This window comes from Scleropages formosus, chromosome 4 (assembly GCF_900964775.1).
Source record: "Scleropages formosus chromosome 4, fSclFor1.1, whole genome shotgun sequence".
NCBI classification, from domain to species: Eukaryota; Metazoa; Chordata; class Actinopteri; order Osteoglossiformes; family Osteoglossidae; genus Scleropages; species Scleropages formosus.
Window position 1 is genome coordinate 24,461,444 of NC_041809.1, and position 21,435 is coordinate 24,482,878.

Genomic DNA, 21,435 nt, shown 5'->3' on the forward strand with positions numbered 1-21,435 from the left:
AACGATAACATTGGCTCTTGATGTTCCGCAGGGCAGCGTCACCTGCTCCCTGTCCGTGTCAGCAATGCCTTACGTAAGCTTTCCAACAAGACGATCACCGCACGAAGCACACTGATACTGGACCCCGTGGACAAACCCAGCAAGGGCTGTCTTGAGGTAGTAAGTTGTCATTATTCTGTTTGGAAAACCCCACTAGAACAACCAACAATGTCAATGATGTCAACGATCTCGCTGAAACAATGAATCTTACCAGTCGCTGAAGGTTTCTCGCAGAGAGAGGAATGAAGGGTAGTGGCCGTAGTCGAAACTCTCAGCTGATCTCTGTGCATTCAACTCATTTTACTCGTCTTACCTGATGTACTTTTTAAGTGGCAAGTTTAATTCTTCGCTATTAAACATAAAAGTTATATTGCCTTTTCCAGTTCTCTTAAGGAGATTTCCAGAGAAAAAATGTACCTGTTCAAAACATTCTGATGTTATGATCTGCCAAAACAACATGTGGCAGCTATTACAATGAAATATGCAGCTGTGATAAAGCCTGCCAGGCCATAGGAGGAGAATGTTGGGCTAAATTAGGGGTTTGGGGGTGGGTGGGGGCGAACCTCAGGCCCCTGACACAGAAGAAGCAGCAGGAGTGTTCCCATGTCTAATCCAGGAGAATTCTTACCACTTCAGTCTAGACGTTCCAGAATTAAAACCACGGGTTGGTACATCTGGAGTATCTATTCTGAGAAATTTTCCGGCAAGTCAACAACAAACGGTAACGCTGATTTAAGATGGCGTGGGAAGAAAGTGATCCTTGTATGACAGCATCAGGTATGTAAATTCATCAGGGTGACACAAAAGATGCGGGAGATTAACCGATTTGCCAAAGGGGTTTAGAGTAAGGGGTTAGTGAGATTTTCTAAACTGACACAATACACACTATCAGTGTCGTTCAGAAATTCTTTTCCCTGACCTCCCAAGGCCACTAAGTGACAATACATGGAAAGTACAGTAATAATATGTTCATCTGTTTGAACAGTTTAAGACTGGATGATTTTAACTAGCACTCTAAAATGTTGGTAAAACACAACCAAACTGCAAACACAGCTGCGGTTTGTCTTACAGTAGCGCAGTCTATTTACCCATGCTGCAGGGAATTTTGCGCAATATTTTAATGCAATAATCTCTGCATCAAGCCCTAATAATAACAATGGACATTTTCAGACCCACGTCATCTAGCTCTACACACACGGAGTTGAAAACTGCTTGCCCCAAACAGGGTTGCAGCAAACTGGAGCCTAATCCAGCAGCACAGGGCACACCCAGGATGGGACACCAGTCCATTGCAGGGCACCCCAAGCAGGACTTGAACCCCAGACCCACTGGAGAATAGGACCTGGTCAAACCCACTGTGCCACCAGACCCCCTCATCTCACCTGGCTCCATGAGTATCTAAATAAAATACATAAAGCTAACAGTCGTTGAACACAAGGACCATTTTGAGCACAACTATTCCAACAAAAAGATCATACCAACTGTAACAATCACAGCATTTGTTTAGACACCTAATTCAGCTCTGCAACTTGTCCAGCGGTACTCTGCATTCAAAAATGCTATTGCTCTCAGCAGCTGGGGGTTGTTAGAGTGCTGCTTAGAGAGCCTTTCCCTGACCTGCATGTCTGCTGCTCCTTTGACCGCTCGTGACCTCCGTGCTGGACATCAGAGCAGAGAGTAAACACCCAATACACATGCCACAGGGCCCAGGGGACAGGGCACAGGGAAAGGTCACTTTCTCCTTTGTTTTTCTCTTCTCTGCTTCACAAAAAGCACAAAGTTCAGTCAAAGAAGACAATGCAAACTATGGCACTATCCTCTAACCTAGTCCACCTGATGGGGTGCTGTTAGAGACAGAACAGCATGAAAGCTGGAGAAATCTACAGATTTAAATCCTGCCACTGTTTATGTCCCTTCGAAGTCGTTGCAGTGTGCGGCGTGCAAGAAACCCACACTACGAGACCTTCGCTGCGTACCTCAGTTGGGGAGGGGAGTGGCATGGAGTGAAGTCCTCTCAGCGTAAATATTTGCAGGAGTCCATCAGTGGAAAATCACCACAGTTATTTCTGAGAAAGCTTGTCCGACGGAGGGGCAGCCTGCATGGGATGCCGAGCATTCGGCCACACGGCAAAACCTCAGAGTTCAGCGACGGTGTGGCGAGAGCAGCACGCGGACGGACGGCGCGCTTGGCAATAAGGTGTGCGGGGAGAAGTTGTGTAATAAGAGGATGCGAGACAGGCAAATAGAGAATAATCAATATAGAAAGGACTGTCAGCTCCATCCTCCAGCCACTGCGAGGCAGCCCAGACGTAGCCAAAAAGACAAAAGAGCCAGGCCAGATGCCTGTAGGCTACAGTGGGCCACAGCTGACCAGCCCTGCACACACAAGACAAACACCACCAGGCACTGGAACGCTGCCTTTTTTCTCACATTTCTACACTGCTCCCACGTCCATCTCTAGATCTCATCAAAAGGATGGAGAGAGCTAAACTCTTCTTGCTCTAAAGCCAAGCTGCCCAGGGTTTGGGCTGTCGTTTGTGTTAAACCTGCACTTATCCCACTACCATGCGGTCATACAGAGAACATGCATAAATGATGAGGTGAGAGACAGCTGCAGACAAATGTTAAATTTAAGGAAAAACAGAGCTGTGCGGGTGTGTGCATGAAGTGTACAGTCTGTGACCTCAGCGACAGCTTTCGGAGAACACAGACAGCTGCAGGGGTGCAGGTGGTGAAGGAATTGGCCCGCTTGGCCTTGGAGTACAGAAACTTGCCCACAATCCCAGCTGGACCCTCTCGCATCCAAAGTGAACCTAAGAAGCTGATCTCTCACACTCGCCCTCTGTCCTTGACTTAATCTCTCCCACTCCATATTGCTCGGTGCCAGCCATAGCATGCAAATAGTCTACGTCTCACCCTTAGGCTTGCAAATATGCTCAGGTTACAAATTTTCAGAGATCGTGAAAACACTGCACAGACGGAGCCGGACTCAAAGCCATGTCCAAACCCACAGCCCAAAAGACCAGTGCTACCTGCTGCACCACTGCGCTACTCACTAGAAATACAATGTTAGCTTCATTAAGCGAAACAAATGAAAGAAACCTCTACAAATTCAGCGTCATTCTTTCAGTGTTCATTCTCTTGGACGGCCGTTCTTCTACAAGGCATTCTCTGGCAAGAAGAGCTCGCAGCCCGCATCTGTGTTCCTACGACCTGCCCCTCAAGCAATTTATCTCTAGTGGGAATCAGGCCTTATAATCTCCTGCAGAGGGCAAACGATGGCCAATATTCATGTTAAATGGGCAACCTGCATCATAGTAACATATATAAAAAAATTAACATCAGCACCTTGGGCTACAACTAATAACTACTGCGAGAGCCAATTAAAATAGTCAATTATTACTTTAATTTGAAACAAGGCAAATTTATTTCCAATCTGAAATGCAAACTTTTTTGTTCAAAAAAAAAAGTGTAATTTGTCATCTTACAAAACGATATCTTATAAATGTGTAAAACTGAAACATATATGTATGATACGAATCACAAACAAAACAACCCACAGATTTTATGAAGTACATAGTAACAGGACACCACTGTTGTCAAAAACACAAAGCTGGTCTAGTATTCATTTTGAAATGACCATGAATAAGAAGGGTAAACGCATAAAGTAAGTTAACAGCATGAACTCAGTAGCGGTCCAAGTACTGGGCTACATAGGTGGACTGGTTCTAAAAATTAGGATACTGTCAGAACAGCTGGTTGCAGCAGTGTGCACATAGCATTTTTTTTTTTCAGAATATAGTCATTCATGTTGACATTCTGAAATGAGACAGACAACACAAGTGTGTACACATTTCTGAACTGCTTGTCCAATTTGGGGTCACGGGGAGCCAGAGCCTAACCTGGCAACACAAGGCAAAAGGCTGGAGGGGGAGGGGACACACCCAGGACGGGACGCCAGTCCATCGCAAGGCACCCCAAGCGGGACTCGAACCCTAGACCCACCGGAGAGCAGGACCCGGTCCAACCCACTGTGCCACCACGTCCCCCACAAGCATGTATAATACCATATTTTCACGTGACCCAATACATGACTTCTTTCAGTTACTAACTGCTGGTAGGAAGAGGGACAGTCTCTAGAGTCTGGTAGGTAGAGGGAACATCAGTACACTGATATAAATGGATACTGGTAAGGCATTTAAAAGGGAAATATAATTTCTGCAAGAATTAACTAGAGATACTGGTCATCTAACAAATACTGCTCAATGTTTCTGTTGTGAGGAGGGTGTGGTGGCGCAGTGGGTTGGACCGGGTCCTGCTCTCCGGTGGGTCCGCGATTCGAGTCCCGCTTGGGGTGCCTTGCGACGGACTGGCGTCCTGTCCTGGGTGTGTCCCCTCACCCCCACAGCCTTTCGCCCTGTGGTGCTGGGTTAGGCTCTGGCTCTCCGTGACCCCATATGGGACAAGCGGTTCAGAAAGTGTGTGTGTGTGTTTCTGTTGTAAAGAAATCAATAGGGCTTGTTGAATTTATTTTATTTAACTGCATGTTCTACCTCAAACCTACGTTAAAATAGGTGTATGTGTGATAGAGCTCGCCAACTAGTCAATAACAAATTCACTGCCAACAATTCCACTTATTCTGCAAACCCTTGTGTCCTGGTATTAGGAAGTTATCATCTCCCAGCGTCCTCACAGGTGCCACCTGCAAGAAAGGTGAACACTGCAACAACAGTGAACATCTAGTGGATTTTTTGATGTGGATATCCTTATACTTTTTATATGACACTTCCACTAGTTTCTAAGTAAAAACATACAGTTGGCTTATTCTCAGTTCTTCATGTTTGCAGAGCACTGCATTTAAGTCGATATTCAACAATATTTTACATAACACATAATCAAAGTGACAGTTCAAAGACTGAAAAAAAATTCAGCCCTCTTCCTGCTGAATTAGAACTAGTGAGCAATGGATTTACAATGCATGAGGTGGCCAGGTTGTTGAATGACTGTGGTGTGTGACGTGACAGACGGTGGGTAACCAGGAATGCAGCTTTGGTTGCAGAGAGGCCGTCGCGTCTGTCATGGTGGCATTCGGCAGAAAAAAGCCCACTGCAGCCCGTGGGGAAATACTTTACAGTCTACCTGAGCGCACCCGCCTCCCCTTCCCATTGCACTGGTAGCAAGTGGGCCCTTCAAGAGACTAAACGGACTAAACTGGCCCACATTCAACCACATATATAGACAGACTTTCATTTCTCACACACGAATCTACATTCCGTTTACATGCCCACACGCAAGCCCAACTTCTTAATCAATGCTGTTCCGAAGTGAGGATGCAAATCCTCAGAAACTCTCCCGTGTCCCCTTTCAAGGGCTCCAGCCTCGCTGTCTAAAGTGTTATTCAACCCTCGCATCAATGCTCCACTTCCAGAGAATAACACGACTCCTCAGCTGGTTTCAGTGCCGTTCCTGACATTACAAACTAAAATTTAAGGACAATGCCAATTTACAAGGGACTATGCTTTAATATGACCTTGTAAAAAGAATCGCTTGCTTCTGACCATTGTCTGAGACGTCAATCTGTAAAGACGAGCAAAGTCACTGGCAACAAAACCAGACCAACCTGGAACCAAATCACAAAACATACCTCGTAAGTTAATAAGTTTAATTCCAAAATCAACAAACAAAACAATAACAGGGTATTTCTGAACTGGACACTACTTTGCTGGATCCTTCTGAAATGCAAACAAACTAGATCCAGAAATGTGTGACTTTATCGGCAGGACTGTCAGAAATGAACCATGCAGCAATGAGCAAAAGAAGTTGGGTAAACTACTGAGTCATTTGTCCGTAGCGACAGGCGAACGTGAGCCAACCCATACAAGGCCGAAGTTGAGCAACAGGATAATGCAGGCCGTTCTATGACCATGAGCGTCGGGGTTTTCGCTAAAAAGAAAAAACACCAAGGACTCTGCAACCCATACAGGGGGCCAGCCATCCCAACAACAGTGCTTCCAATCGAGTCAATGTGCATTGTGCCAAACGCCATATATAGGCATTTTATTTGCTCATAAGTGACAGAGTAAACATGTTCTCATAGACTTTTGTTACTGGAAAACTGTGTGTATGAGAACCAAAAGAATCACCATGCAGTAGGCACTGAACAGAATAAAACGAAGACCCTGCATGAATACCAGTTAAACTCTGCCCAGGTGACATGAAGAATCGAGTTTTGCCATGAATGTTCTAACCAGCCAAAATAAAAAAAAACAACATGGAAACTCCACATTGCGGTAACCCAATGGTTTGTCTGCCACAAAAGGCAGCAGCCCAACTCTGGTTCACTTTTGTTAGAAATCAAGAGTGGGGTTGGAGGCATGACTGAGAAAGAGATGACTGATAGTCTTGCCGCTTGCTCTTGATTCAGCCGGACGCCCCCAAACTCATGGATCTTTGCCTTCAGGGTCTGTTCGAGGGTGCCATCCATTCCCTTGCGCTCTGCTTGTTTTCCATGGCAGAGACTAACTTTCAGCTAAAGGCCAGTTTGGTAACCCCCACCAGTCACATGGGAGTGGTTAAAACAAAAGGTGCAGTGTGCTTCATGGTATCCTCCAGTACTCCCCAGTACCCCAGCTCCCTTACAGACCATCTACCATCTGTGAGAGGAAAACATGTCAGCTTAACTAAAATGGCTGAGAAAAATAAACCAAAAAAAAAAAATAGACATGAATCTCCTTGGCAACCATCTGAAAGTAAATAGAAAAATTGTATGCCAAGCGTAGGTGGTGAAACCCACAAGCGTTTATTGCCCTGGTAACACCAAATACTGAGCTTATCATAACATCATCTCACCCTCTTTGCCACAGCTAAAAAAAACATATCTTTATAACGTGGCATTTATACTGGACAATAGTGCTCAAGAGACTAAAATTACCCACACCAAAACAATGTGGTGGATGAAAGGTAAGCCGAACCTAGTGAAAACTCCAGTAATTCGTGCCATCAACAATTCAAAAACTTGTGCTGATTTTCACGAAACCCTCAGGGTTTTTGAACATGTCATACGACTTTGCACCTGTTCAGAAAACCACTCGCCACACTACATGCCTACAAAAGACTTACAAAAGATTTAGTTTGCCAGGCCAAATATCCATGTCTCCACGTATCCATATAAATCTAGGAGGCCAAACATATCTCTACACAGTGACCCATGGGGCTTGATGACACGGAATGCCAGGAAAAAAAAAAAAACTTTACTCTCCATTACTCAGAAAATGCCTAGGAGATGTTTTACTTCTGACTGAACATGGAGTGCACTGAAAGGATGGCCCAAACTAACAAAAGGCAAGAAAAGCAATGACTTTACAAATATGTGTTGGCAAGTCCAAAAACACCGAAATACGCCTTGTCGCCGTCTAAAAACGTAAAGCTTCAGGATAAACTGAGGTCGTCTCATGAAAAGAGTTACCGATCTCCACAGCGAGGGGAGATCACGTGTGGCGTAGGAAATCCTGCAACTTGTACTGAGCAGGCAGCTGTTAAAGCAGAATGTGGGATTCTGGGCAATGGTATGAACATCAGTGGTAGAACAGGCTCAGAAAAAAGGCACGAAAAATCTTAAGCATGGAATGAAACAATAAGCACTACATAAACATAAAGCACAGATATTTATAAGAGCGGTGAAGAAATCTCCCAGTAGTGAAGAGGTGTTTTATGACCACAGCTAAAAAGAACTGGATATCTGTTCCATGGCTATCTCCTCTGTTCTTGGAAGGAAGCCTGAAAGGGGCCCTTTGCGGTTCACTGTGGCACTACAGAAACAGAGAAAACACCAATCAGGAATATTTGAAGTGGAGTCAAGAATCCAACAGGAAAGACCCTCCCCTGGAAGCCATGAATAGCACACTTGATTTCTGTATAGAGAGTGTAGTGTGTGTGTGGATGGCGTGGGGGAGAGAATGGTGTGGAGTTTGTGGATACTTGGATGTGGTTACTCTACTTGTGAAGCAGGTGCTCAACCCTAGTGTGCACAAATGTTGACAGGTGTTGCGCCAGGTAAAAAGCAGAGCAGTGGCTGATGGCTGGATGTGAGTTTCTGAACAGGAGGAGTTGTTCCTCCTTTCCATCTCCTCGGGGGATCACCCACCTCCTGCCAAACGCACATGGAGCCAGCTGATACAGTGAGATTTTCTCATGTGGGAGTCTGGCCTCCAGATGGCCAATGGCTGGCAGTGGAAAAAGCAGACGAATGATGGGGACAGCGAAGTGGAATGGGGTCTGGGCACGGCAGCCGCCTTGGGGGGGGGCAGAGGGCAGAGGGCCAAGAAGCACCCCTTTACAGAGGCCAAGCACTCACACTCACAGTCAACATGGGAAAGAAGGGAATTTCACCATAAATTGCAACTAAACCTTAAGCAACTGTGCTGGCAGGGAAAAGAATGTGAATTTCTATAACAATGGCAAGAAAAAGAATGAAAATCTCTCCATAGCAATTCCATAGTGGTTCTTCCGTGGGACTTTCTGCAAATCTGTATAATGCAGCAGAAATCAACGGTAGTTGTAGGGTTATTCTGCGGACTGCTTGATTTATCTTTTGGATTCAGTCTGAAGAATTCAAGCTGAATCAATAAAGTGAGCCTCTCTGGTGTCAAACTGACAATGCTCCGATGACGCTTTGGGGTTGTTGAGGCACGCTGGACCGTGTGGAAGACTTCCGAAGAAGCTACATAAAGCCATCCAGCCTCGTGTCCTTGTCTCAGTGTTTATGTAATTACAACGTCTAGTCAGAACACACGGTTCACCTCCCAGGACCGAAGACGCAACTGGGGCCCCAATTTCACAACCTCTTAGAACTATAACCAATATTTAAGAAATTCATCTAGACAAAAATCTTCCAGTGGTGAAATCATGAGACTTTGCTCCATATCCTCGTCGTCCTGTAGGTTCACGCAGGAAATTCGTCTGACTTCAGGGAGCACAGATGGCTGAATCCCGTGAGATGTAACGGTACCGCTTCAGAGAATTCTGTGAGTCCATTAAGCATCCAAATACTTACCTGTAAGACACTGATTTCTTACCAGTGACACCAGTAGGAGAAAAGTGTGTCACAAGGCGGGGATAAGTCAGTTTACGAGACACACAAACTAACTATTAACTACTGAGAACTTATACCAGATGTACATACAGCTAATGAAGTAATTAGAATTCATTTTCATTTGCAGAAGTAAAACAGCAGGGCCCCTCTTGGAATTTGAGCCAGCAGCCTTCTGGTGTTGTTCACCTCCTTAACCGTTACCTTTTCCATTCCCTGCCTCAGACCCAAACACCCAGTGCGCTCGCCGCGCCAGCCTGGCCATACGCATGCAAACCGAACGCAGGACAAAACATGCCCCTCCACAGGAATGCAGAGGATGAACACGCCTTTGATGAGGCACTGCAGCATACCAGCTCCTGCGTATATACACCGTGTACACACACAAATGTAAATGTAACATATACACACAGGCTGAAACCGCTTATCCCAAGCAAGGTCACGGTGAGTCGGAGCCTAACCCGGCAACGCAGGGCGCGAGGCCGGAGGGGGAGGGGACACACCCGGGATGGGACGCCAGTCCGTCGCAAGGCACCCCAAGCGGGACTCGAACCCCAGACCCACCCAAACCCACCATGCCACCGTGCCACCGCACCCCCTGTGTAATGCATACACAACAAAGTGAATGCCTGTACATCAGGTCAACTTGCACAGTGTCTAACCCCAGTGCCTGGCTTCTGTTTACCTACGTGCGTGCAAGTGTGGTTTTATGAGATTGCATGCGTCAGAATATCAGATGAGAATAGCGTCCTAACAGTGTCTGTTGCTTCCTAACAGAACAGGTGTTTACGGACATGGTTTCGGAGCCGCTTGGCCACCTTAGATATTCGCAGATCTAACAGAAGTCTGAATACAAAACTATACAGTACTGTGCAAAGTCTTAGGCACTTAAATGTTTCACAAAAATATCTGTTTTAGACATTTATTTAATGTCTTCTGCATTAGTGTCAATGGGAAAGAGCATATTTTAGATTTCCGAACATTCCTTTGGCAAAAAGTTAGTGTTTCAGAAAGGGTTTTGTATGTCGTTAAAGAAAGACAGTCTGAAATCACTTATCCCAAGCGGAGTCGCAGCGAACCGGAGCCTAACTCGGCAACACGGTGCGTAAGGCTGGGGGCGGGGGATACACCCAGGACGGGACGCCAGTCCATCACAAGATACCCGAAGCAGGACTCAAACCCTAAACCCACCGGAGAGCAGGACCCGGCCAAGCCCGCTGCGCCAAGCGGTTGGTGACGATGGATTGTTACTAAGTTTTGTAGGAAGTTTATTAATTAAGAGCATTATTTTTGGAAGCGTTCTCACTTTACAGCTTTTCTAATCCAAAGCCTAAAACTCCTGCCCAGTACTGTATCTCTAAATCTGTTAGCATTTCTACCAAGAGCACAACAACTGTCTGGGACAGCGGTACATACCTGTGGTATCAGATACATGAGTAACACCCACACGCCAACGGTGGGTGCTCAGAACCGCGTTAACACAAGCAAAGTCCTGGTATCACAGCTTACGCAATAAAGCTAAAAAATACACGAAGGTGGTTTGCTGATTTCTTGAACTGACAACAGAAGGGGAAATGAGCCCAAAAGATTGAGAAATTGAGCTTTTCCTGACCTATCATACCTTGAGCAATCCTCCGGAGCAGCTGCTGTCGGGCAACGATGCGGCCCAGTCGGTAGCCGGACCGTCCTGGATGCAGCTGGACGGTTTTGAGGCAGATATCCTGACTCTTGGGAAGCACGCCGCCCAGAGGTTCGTTGTCCCGCAACTCATCCGTGAGCTGACTGAACATTGCGTCCGCTTCGGCCAGTCCGCTCCGTGAAAACACAGGCGCGCTCTGTTCTGCATACGAAACTCTACTGAGACAACGCTGCCTCGCACACACACACACTCACATGTGGCAAGAACGCTGGGAGTGGACGGAGCCCATCCCACAAGTCGTGACAAAACAGTGCAGTGCACAGAGTGTTTTGACTCCGCCCCCCACGCACGCTCTTAAATCCCAGTCATGTGACTGGAAAGACGGCCAATGGCACACGAGCACTAGGACGGCTGCCCACCTGCCGCGGTCAGCGCCAAGGGCAGCGTCGGTGCCTCCTCCTCCCCCTGAAGTCAGAGTGATAAGCAGACACTCACACACTGAGAGGGAAAGTGCAGAAAGGGAGGAGAGTTAGGCGGCTCAGTGAACAATCAGCAACATCCATCCCCTAGTTTGGAGACAGCAAGAGTGAGAGAGAAAGAGAAGAGAAAAATCCCAAAAGGCTGCTATGCCAGAACACGAGTACCAGCAGAGGGCCACGTGTCGCGTGGACACGACGCACATCTCAGGCACCGTTCTCGCCTCCATCAAGTGTGTCTGCACTGTGGGACACACACTGGCAAGGGTCTAAAGCAAGACCTTTGACACTACTTCTACTGAGAATGCGCAAGGGCATTCTCCACACTGCTATTAAACACACACAAGTGCAGCCTGTGCAACGTTGTGCTTTCATATCAGACAGGGGGCCCGTGCTCCTCTCTTCCCATTTTCCACACACAAGACAACCAAAACAAAGAGAAAACTTCTTGAAATTACTCAGCGTACACAAGATAAGAAAGCAGCTGATCATAGAGCCCACACTCCGCAGTGAAAGTAGGCTGGCACACATGGGGCTTGGTTCATAATCTGTGACTGGCACCAGTGTAAACACACAGTCTTCCTGGCCTTCGACGCCACAGTCTCAATCAATTAGTTCAGGACCGATACAATGCTTTAGCGCTTTTAAGAGTACGAGATAGAAATCACAAGATAAGAGTCTTACATGAAGTACAACGCGGTGGCTAACACAGAGATGGGCCTATTAACACGAAAAAAATGAAAAACTGCCGGTCAGATGAAAAACTGATGACGAGATTAAAATACTGATGAGAGCTGGCGAAAACAAATGTTAGGTAAGGGTCCCAGAATGACACAATAGAACAGGGGTTAAAAAGAGTCCCAAGGTGTTGTGTGAAGAGGTGGGTCTTGAGAAGGTACTTGAAGGTCAGCACACGGGGAGGACATCTGATGTTGAAAGGAATCTCATTCCAAAGACTGGGGGCTTGTCATGGAGTTTCCCCGGGGAGGGAGCGCCGGACCCAAGCGCGGAGCACAGGAAGATCTTTCGAGGGGCAATTCGGAAAACATGGTCGAAAAACAGGCAAAGGGTCACCGATGTGCGAACGAAATCCGAAAGGAGAATCCGAGAGTCGTAATCCCGTAAACAGGCAAGGAGTCGTGGTAAGCCAGGAAGTCGTGGAGATACAGGAGAGGGTTCGGGGAAATGAGGAGGACGACGAGGATGAGGAAAAGGACGAGGAATCGGGGAAGTCAGGAAAGAAAACGCAAGGTACGCAAATGAGTAATAACGCTGAACAAGGTTTCGCATTTGGGCGTGTTCTGCGCCTCCCTTTTATGTGTCCGTCCCCCGATCCGCCGCAGGTGCTCCTCGTTGCGCCGAGGGGGGCGTGACAGTGCTGGATGTATGAGAGTGATCCTTTTAAGTGCATCTGGAGAAAGGAGACATGGAGAGTTGGCAGGCAGAGGGAGAACAGAGGTTTGTTGATGCATCATAGCGAGAGACGCAAGTTGGGAGGTAGTGGGAAGCAGAGCCATACAGAGATCTGTAGCTCAGGACAAGAGTCTTCAACTGGATAGTCACAGCAATAGAAGGTCAACAGAGAATCCCACGCAAAGCAGTCGAGAAAGCACAACGAGGACCAGAAAGCAACAGACAGATAGGAGCGTTCCTGATGAGCTGAAGAGGACCGACACTAGACGAAGGACGTCCCACCAAAGAGAGCCGCAGAAAACCAACCTAGAGGTCAAGAGCCCCAACAAGAAGTTGAGCAGCACAATATATGAGGAGGGAATTAATTTTGTAGATGACAGGGATGAGAAAGCAACAGGAATGGGCCAGCGAAGAGATGGCACGGCTGTCTGCGAGAGACTCATCCAGGATCGCACTGAGGCTCTGCACAGGAAGGAAAGGTCAGAGGGTGACATTTTTAAGAGCAGTTTAGAGACACAAATGTGACAGCAGACAAAGAAGGTATGGAATACTGAAAGAGCTTCATGCTAACACCACCACTGCCAGGTGCAAACCGTAAACATCTCCACCGGACACCTCCTATTTTCAGATTCAAACCTCTCACGCTCGCAGAGGTCAGTCAAAGTTTCTCCTTCACGGCTTTACCTAAAAGGTCCAAATGGAGCCCAGATAAAACATCCATATATCCATCTGTACGATGAAATAAACCACAATGTCCATTATTTATGTGCAGGACAACATACAAGAAACGATCACAACGCACGGATAACACCTTAAAAATACATCCGAGCGAAAGCGGAATGGAGAGGAGGAGGCACGCTGCCATGGTGGACAAGATCTGGACATTCTAAATCCTCCTTCCCTCAAATGCCATACAGACGCAAAGGCAGAGTATGCGCAAGTGTGTCTGTATAAGTGTAAATTTAACATACCAGCGAGAGAACCTATATGTGTGAGCGATAAAGGGACAAAGATAAAGTGAGTTTCTGTTTGAAGAAAGACAACTAGAGGTAAAGACAGCAGGTGTGTGTATCTAAAATAAGATTGATATACAGTATGTGTGCGTGGTTTAAAAGAAAAACCGACATCCATTTCCTAAATAAATATATAAGGAACCCAGAGTCAAGGACACTATATGTCCCAAAAATAAAAGAGCTTCTACTCAGAAACGGCTATTATTATTATTATTATTCCCTTTAGAAGAGATCGCCACATCCAAATGAACAGGCAGTCCTAAAAGTGATCTTATCAAGGCCATTATCACAATAACTCTTGGTATGTGTGTGTTTTACGTCCCTGAACCAAGTTCAAGGCTCTTAATACTCTGACAAAGACATGAGCGCTATTATTATACACAGCGAGACTTGCTGAAATAAAGCAACCAGCATACTAAAGGGAGAGGAGCAGAACCACAACTATTGCGAGCTGGCGTGGATCACCTCACCTGCTGAGCGACTAAATAAATAACGTGTTGCCACAAAGCGAAAGTGTCAGGTTTCACTATACGGTAAGCATCTGCTCCTCCCACTGCTAAAAACAGTTGGCAAATGGTTTTAAAGAGGCATGCGGCTTGGCTGCGGCGGGGGGGGGACTCGGTTGCGTGTACCTGGCCAAAATGTGTCCTGCTGTGGGTATTTAATCTGAGGCTGTGACATACTTGTGCTCAATACTATGGTTCGCTGTCAAAATTAAAGCATGGGACAAAATTGGGAACGAGCACATTTGAGCCAAATGATACGAGGGGCGGAGGGCGTGAGGGCGCGGTGGCGCAGTGGGTTGGACCACAGTCCTGCTGTCCGGTGGGTCTGGGGTTTGAATCCTGCTTGGGGTGCCTTGCGATGGACTGGCGTCCCGTCCTGGGTGTGTCCCCTCCCCCTCCGGCTTTACGCCCTGCGTTGCCGGGTTAGGCTCCGGTTCCCCGTGACCCCGTATGGGGCAAGCGGTTCTGAAAGTGTGTGTGTGTGTGTGTGTGTGTGTGTGTGTGTGTGTGATATGAGGGGCCTGTAGATCAGCAAGTTACTTCAGGGATACCACAGACATCATGACAGATGTGTTTTCTGCCCAAATGAACCAACCGCCTGACACGTGACGCAAAGACGTTCCACCGCGCTGCACCGGTGAAGGACGTCCTCGGTGACCCAAAATTCTTCTCGGTTGAAAAGCACTCTACACTACTGCTAGCGAGTGGAAAATTACCACAAACTCTCATAACTCAAAAACATAATTACCATTAGTTTCAACAATAAGTTTTTTTTTTTTTTGCTCCTACACCCTAAAAGTGACACTTATTTCTGCTAAAATATCACCAAATCCCATCAAAGCAGACATAATTACTTCAACAGTTAACATTAGTTAACAATACACAATATAATAAGGCAGTTTCCCTTCATAATAATAAATAATACTGCATGGCTGTCCACCTGCTCTACATCATCTATTTTGTAACTGTTACATACAGTATGTTTAACAAAACGTGTGCTTTCTCCAAGTGCCCTGGTTCTGTGTTTCAGGTGCATTGGTGACTAAATTGTCCTCGTGTGTGTGTGTGTGTGTGTGTGTGTGTGTGTTTTAAAGTGATCCGCTGATCACTTTGCTCTCAAAACCACACATAAAGCCAAAACCAGTGTCTAACCCTGTCACCACATAAACCTTATGGGATATGCTGCAATAAACTTGTGCTTACACAAATATTAACAAAGCATATCATGCTAAACATTCATCCAATCCACCCTGTGTCAATAACCGCTGGTCCGGAGCAGGATTGCAGTGAGCCGGAACCTAACCCAGAATTAAAGGATGACAGGGATACACCCTGGTCCGTTGGAGGGCAGCTAATACTAAACCTGTTTTGTAAAAGATATAATTATTTGTAAGTAAAAGTGCTATATTACTTAGAAATATAAACAGTAAAAACAACATCAACAGAATAAATATACATATAAATGCCCCTCATGTTTCCCTTTGTGGGTTTCCTCCTACAATCGAAAGATGTGAGTTTCAAATGAACCGGTGACCTTAAATTGCCTATAGTGTGTGCGCGTGTGTGTTTTACACTGATCTACTATGTAGATGGGTGAATGACTAGAGTTTAATGGGGTTACTTTGTAAATCACCTTGCAATATACTGTAACAGCACTGAGGGGAGTAAATGTGTAAATAGTTGGCATTAGTGTTTATGTGTGTGTACATAGTTGTGTGTGGTTTCTGATTGGTTGTTGTCCTATTTACGTTCAGTATTTGAGAGTGGGATTCTGGGGAGTCCCGGGGGGAACCCCTTAACCATAGGGTGTAGCAGGGGGGCTGGGAGTGACCCAGGGGGATTTTGTAGTATTTTGTGTCCTGTATTGTCTGAAGTGTTTTTGTTAAGACTGCTGCTGGAGATATGTATGCTTCCAATAAAGAACATACTTTCTTTACCCTGTCTGTTAAGCCAGTTTCTAGTAGCTCTGTGGGGGGGATGCTACAATACATTATTTAACTTACAAAGCATCAGCTTAACAATAGTTGTTTTAGAAAAAAGTGAATCCTAAATTAATAACTAACTGTAAATATCTCATGCTGCTCAGCTATCAGAAGGTGTACGGAATCCAAACTCAGCCCCGTAAACATTAAAAACTGCCTTGTAACTTGAATTAAGGGTGTTAAATGAAACATCTTGAAGTCGAAATTTCATTGCTCAAATGGGCTTATCTCGAAGTATGGCTACATGATCAAGGAATAACTTTTAGAATCACCTTGCGCTTAACATCCAGACACTTTCAGAGATGTCTTGAGACTGACCTCTAGTGGCAATGAAGTACATCTGCTGATTTAATCAGCTCCTGCGCTCTTGATGTGATGTGGTCCACTTGCTTGCAAGAGCCCACCTCCCTCCCACCGTGGGCTTCCTCACTGCTTGGCGTGAGCCCACTTTAGCTGGCGAGGACACGTTGCGTCGAAGTCTCTCTCACAGCCAGGATTCAGGATGTTCCAGTTTTGGTGTTTTGCCGAGGACGTTCAAAGGTCATCTCAACTAATCCTGCAGTACCCTGGGTAAACTTTGCCCAAATCTCTCCCCAACTTTGCAACGACTCTGTTCTTAAAAAAGACTAAAATTTTCAAACAACAACATGATAACAGCATACAACACAGACCAAAAGGCTGGTTCTTCAAACCTGTGCTGCACGCTGTAAATTACGAAAGCAATCTAATTCACTTTGCGGTCGTGTGGATATTCCACCAAGAAGCACCACGACTGATTTAAACATAAAGTGCTATATATATATATGGAGGGGGGTGCAGCGGGCTTGGCCAGGTCCCGCTCTCTGGTGGGTCTGGGGTTCGAGTCCCGCTTGGGGTGCCTTGCGATGGACTGGCATCCCATCCTGGGTGTGTCCCCTCCTCCTCCAGCCTTACTCCTATGTTACCGGGTTAGGCTCTGGTTCACCGCGACCCCGCTTGGGACCAGCGGCTTCAGACAGTGTGTGTGTGTGTGTGGGTGCTATATACTGTGTGTGTATGTGTGTGTATATATAATATATAAAGGCACGCACAACACACCTGTCAGCCCATCTGACCACATACATCACGTGAAAGAAGAGAATGAAATATTTCTGCTACTTCTGTTTCATTAATATAATCCTTTTATTTCCCACTAACTCAGAAGAGGGAGCCACAGAAGAGCATCGAGGAGTTCATAATGTAACTAAAATGTAACAACAAAGGGCTGAGACCCTGAATCACTCACGCAACATGAACACTGACCAGGACGGACTGGAGCCTATCCTCTGTGGGAATCTGAAACCAGTGAGCTGCGATGGTGGAGGAGTTTTGCTTCTACATGCTGATATTAAAGGAGACCATTATGGGTCGAGGATGCCGTGCACTGGAGTAGACAGTGAGCGATCGCGCGCTTTCTAGGTGGCCGCGCGCTCAGCGGTTACGTAACGCAAATCCAACGTGAACCGCGTGACCTCCCACCCCAAAATTCCCCGTCCGAAGCATACCGACACGTGCGCATAATATTTACGACCTTTCCCTTTCGTTTACAGACAGTGAACACTACTAACGGAAGCAATCTAATCACATCAATCGATCAGGCCCATCGCATCGCCCAAAAAGTAACAAAAAAGTGGACTGCAGCGAGCGAGCGTTCAAATTAAACCATAATCAAAAGTGTGTCGCTTAGTTAACTGTGTGCATGATGATCGCAGGGGAAAAAAAAAACTCCCCTCAGTTACAAGCTGAAAAAGACAATAGTGAGTATTACGAATGAAAAGTGATGCGCGGGGAAGAGAGAGAGAGAGTGCGAACAGTGGAATGGTAAGCGCGTAAATCGACCGCGTAGCCGCTATCTCTAAACCTGTCCCGGTGACCGTAACCGTGACCGTGACCTGAACGGTAACACACGCACGGACACCCGACCGGGTGAGACGAGCGAGGTCTTCAAACAAACGCTCCACGTACCTGAAAAACTTTCGCAGGCACGTGTCTCTACTACTTTGACACTTCATCATGCGGACGTGCGAAACCCGTCGTCTCGATCAAGGAGAAAAAAAGGAAGACCGTCGTCAGCGTCAAAAAAAAAAAGCAACGTTTTGCTGCTGTACCGGAGCCGAATTAAACAAATTTATTAATATTTGTGCCTTTGAGGACTAGTCTAAGGACACACAAAAAAAAGGATTCGAGAGAACGTGACAGAACACAGACGCGTGGCTGCAAAGTTTCTAGTCCGTCGTCGCTCACTGAGTAAAATGACAGAGAGAGAGCGGTGTGTTAGTTAAGGACACTCACTGACTCCTGTCCCACACGTGACGAGCACGAACGGAGAGTTTAACCGCGAGAGAGAAGTGCGGCGAGGCGCGCGGATCGATTGAATGCAGTGAAAGAAGAGAGAGAGAGAGAGAGAGAGAGAGAGAGATAGAACCTTCTTCGGAGAGCTGTCCGCTGCGGTGCGGTGCGGCGCCTCGACTGACCTGCGAGGCGGCGCTCCCGCACCCTCCTCCACAGAAGATCCCACGCTCTGGACGTGGAGTCCCGCAGCTGCTCGCTGATGGAGCGCCTCAGCTGCGTCTTCGCTGCCTTTCGCTTCGTCGTCATCGCGAACGGCGGCACATCATCATAGATACTCGCGCGTCCGCGCGACACTCGCTCGGTTATTCCGGCGGTCCTGACCTGCCGCAGCCTGTGGGACGCGCCGCTGCCGCAGTGTTCGTCACTCCACCGTGTGGAGTGCGGGCGCTGCGTCACCTTGCAGCAAACGCGCAGCGAAATACCTCTCGCCGTCAAGCAAAAGCAGCGGCGGCAGCAGCAGCAGCAGCATCGTCTCCGTGAGCCGTCACTGCGCCGCGTCGGGAAACCGGAGAGGTGTCGCCAGTGACAGTGATGCCCTCGCAGGTCCGCCGCGTTTCGCCCGCGTCCTGCGCCCGGGACTCGAGAAGCCTGGACCAGATGCGCAGCCGTTTGAAGTTTCCACTTCGGTCCGCGTTACATATGCAGCTCGTGGAGCGCAAGCGCGCGCTCAGTCACAGACACGACGGCACTCGTTCCATCTCTCTCTCTCTCTCTCTCTCTCTCTCTGTCTCCCATGCGCACAGACATACACACATATACTGACGCTCAAACACTCAGTGTCATTACATCTCTTTGCAAACGAGGCCACTGCTTATATTCTCATGCTCTGCATCTACATACATAGAGAGCTGGTTACACTCCTACGGTCGATTTCCATTTTATATATTAGCAGTGCTCTTTTACTATAATGGAATCGGAACGCCATGATAAAGAGGTCACGGCAAAAACGCATTAAAAATAAATGAAAACATGGATTTTTAAAGAATTGTGGCTATTTTTAAATGCCCTTTTAGTTTTGTCGTTCGGAGACGTACAACGGGAGGATGCTGCACAGCTGCAAAGCACCCAACAGTCCAACAATTTCACATGTTCGTGATATAAAGTCCCCTCTCTGATTTTTGTCTCGATGTTAACTGCACGTGTTTGTGTATCGTCGTCCCTATAGAAAGTACTCAGAACATCTTGGTGTTTCACAGCGCTTCCTGCCACATGAGCTCAAATCTGCGCAGCTGTTTGCTGTTAGGTCACATCTGCTCTGACCCTTAACCCTGAGGAGTTTCACATTTTCCATATGTTTCCCCCACTTGCTTAATGCATTCTTGCATTTCTTAAAGTGGAATTTCCTTCTTTATTAGAAATCCAACTAATACTGGTATCACCAAGCTGCATGTCCAAGTTCCAGGCCCAATATAAAATTAGAGTACAGTTGCAGAAAACTAGTTTTATTCTAGGTATTTGGCTAACACATTTGATAAGAGCTCCCCAACTCTTCTGCAGCAATCCATAGAGACGCAGGATTCTCGTGGATTGCTTTGCTTTCTCTCTTTGGTTTGTCCCATACAAGTATGGCACAGGTTGCACAGTTGTGCTCCCACTTTTGACTGCAGCTGAATTTGGAAATATGAACTGGATCAAGATGAATTCTGATGCAGCGTATGGTGGAAATCAGTAAAAGGAATTAGCACACAAGAGTCTTGCCATGTGGGTAATTTTGCATTAGAGCTACACTATCCTGGCTCTAAGGGGGGTGTGGTGGCTGGGTCCTACTCTCTGGGGGTGGTCTGGTGTTCGAATCCCGCTTGGGGTGCCTTGCAACTGACTGGCCTCCCATCTTAGGTGTGTCCCCTCCCCCTCCAGCCTTACGCTCAGTGTTGCCGGGTCGGACTCTGGTTCGCCACGACCCCGCTTAGGGCAAACGGTTTCAGACAGTGTTTGTGTGTATCCTGGCTCTGAGTGGCAGAAGTTCAGGTGACCCCACACATGTGGATTGTGACATTTATTTATTTGTTTAGCAGATGCTTTTCTCCAAAGTGATTTCCAACAAACTCTATGTAGTGTTATCAGCCCTCAGACCTTATTCACCACAGTGACTTACACTGCTAGATACACTATTTACAATGGGTCACTCATCCACACATCAGTGGAACACACTCTCTCTCTGTGTCACTCACACACTACAGGTGAACATGAACAGCATGTCTTTGGACTGTGGGAGGAAACCAGAGCACCTGAGAAAACCCACACAGACACAGGGGGAACATGTGAACTCCACACAGACTGAGCAAGGATCGAACCCACGTCCTCTCACACCACCCAGGTGCTGTGAGACAGCAGCACTACTCACTGTGCCACCATGCTGCCCATTGTGATGCAGAGGTTTTACATTTCATTTTAGCTAAGAACCCAAAGCAAGGGTGGGTTGTTTCTAAAAGGAGATACCCCTGGTGTAACATGTCGTGGTCAAAGCGTACATTGCCATCCGTATATCCTCCCTAAAGTGGACCACCCCAATACATCCCTCACACTGGACCACCCTACTTGTGTGAGCTGAGCAGAAAAAACTAAACCCCTGAAATAAACTTTAGCCGTAACCCAACCCACGGGAATTTAGGGCCCCGGTGCCACCGTGGCTGGTAACGTTCAGAGCTCGGTCAAGTTTTTGTTGTATGGCCGCATTTTAAATGTTTACACATGTGAAGTAATTTAAACATTAGAGACTGTCCTCCTCACCTGCACTGAGCCAAGTCATAATATTGCATAATATAACAGGACTTCCTCGTGAATGACTTTAGCTGAACATCCCCATCCAATAATCCAGTTACCGCAACCACACATTACCCATTGTGGATTGCGCACTGTAGTTCCTTGCAAATGAAAGGTTATCCTGCACATGCAGCAACTCCGTGCCC

The 21,435-nt window shown here is 46.8% G+C and overlaps 1 protein-coding gene across 9 annotated transcripts in view; it reads right to left on the reverse strand.

The window, feature by feature from the left end:
- stard13a (StAR related lipid transfer domain containing 13a) overlaps positions 1-21,435 on the reverse strand; it is a 68,612-nt gene that overhangs the window by 16,384 nt on the left and 30,793 nt on the right. Inside the window, exon 1 of one of the 9 annotated variants that reach the window (XM_018755401.2) lies at positions 18,649-18,980. The exons of 3 other annotated variants lie outside the window; for them this stretch is intronic. In XM_018755401.2, the coding sequence (XP_018610917.1) occupies positions 18,649-18,772 (124 nt within the window). In that variant the 5' untranslated portion in view covers positions 18,773-18,980. Of the gene's footprint in view, positions 1-10,543; positions 10,617-10,739; positions 11,093-18,139; positions 18,174-18,599; positions 18,617-18,648; positions 18,981-21,435 lie in introns of those variants that run through there. 5 more of the 9 variants (XM_018755406.2, XM_018755404.2, XM_018755403.2 and 2 more) reach the window with 5 other exon arrangements.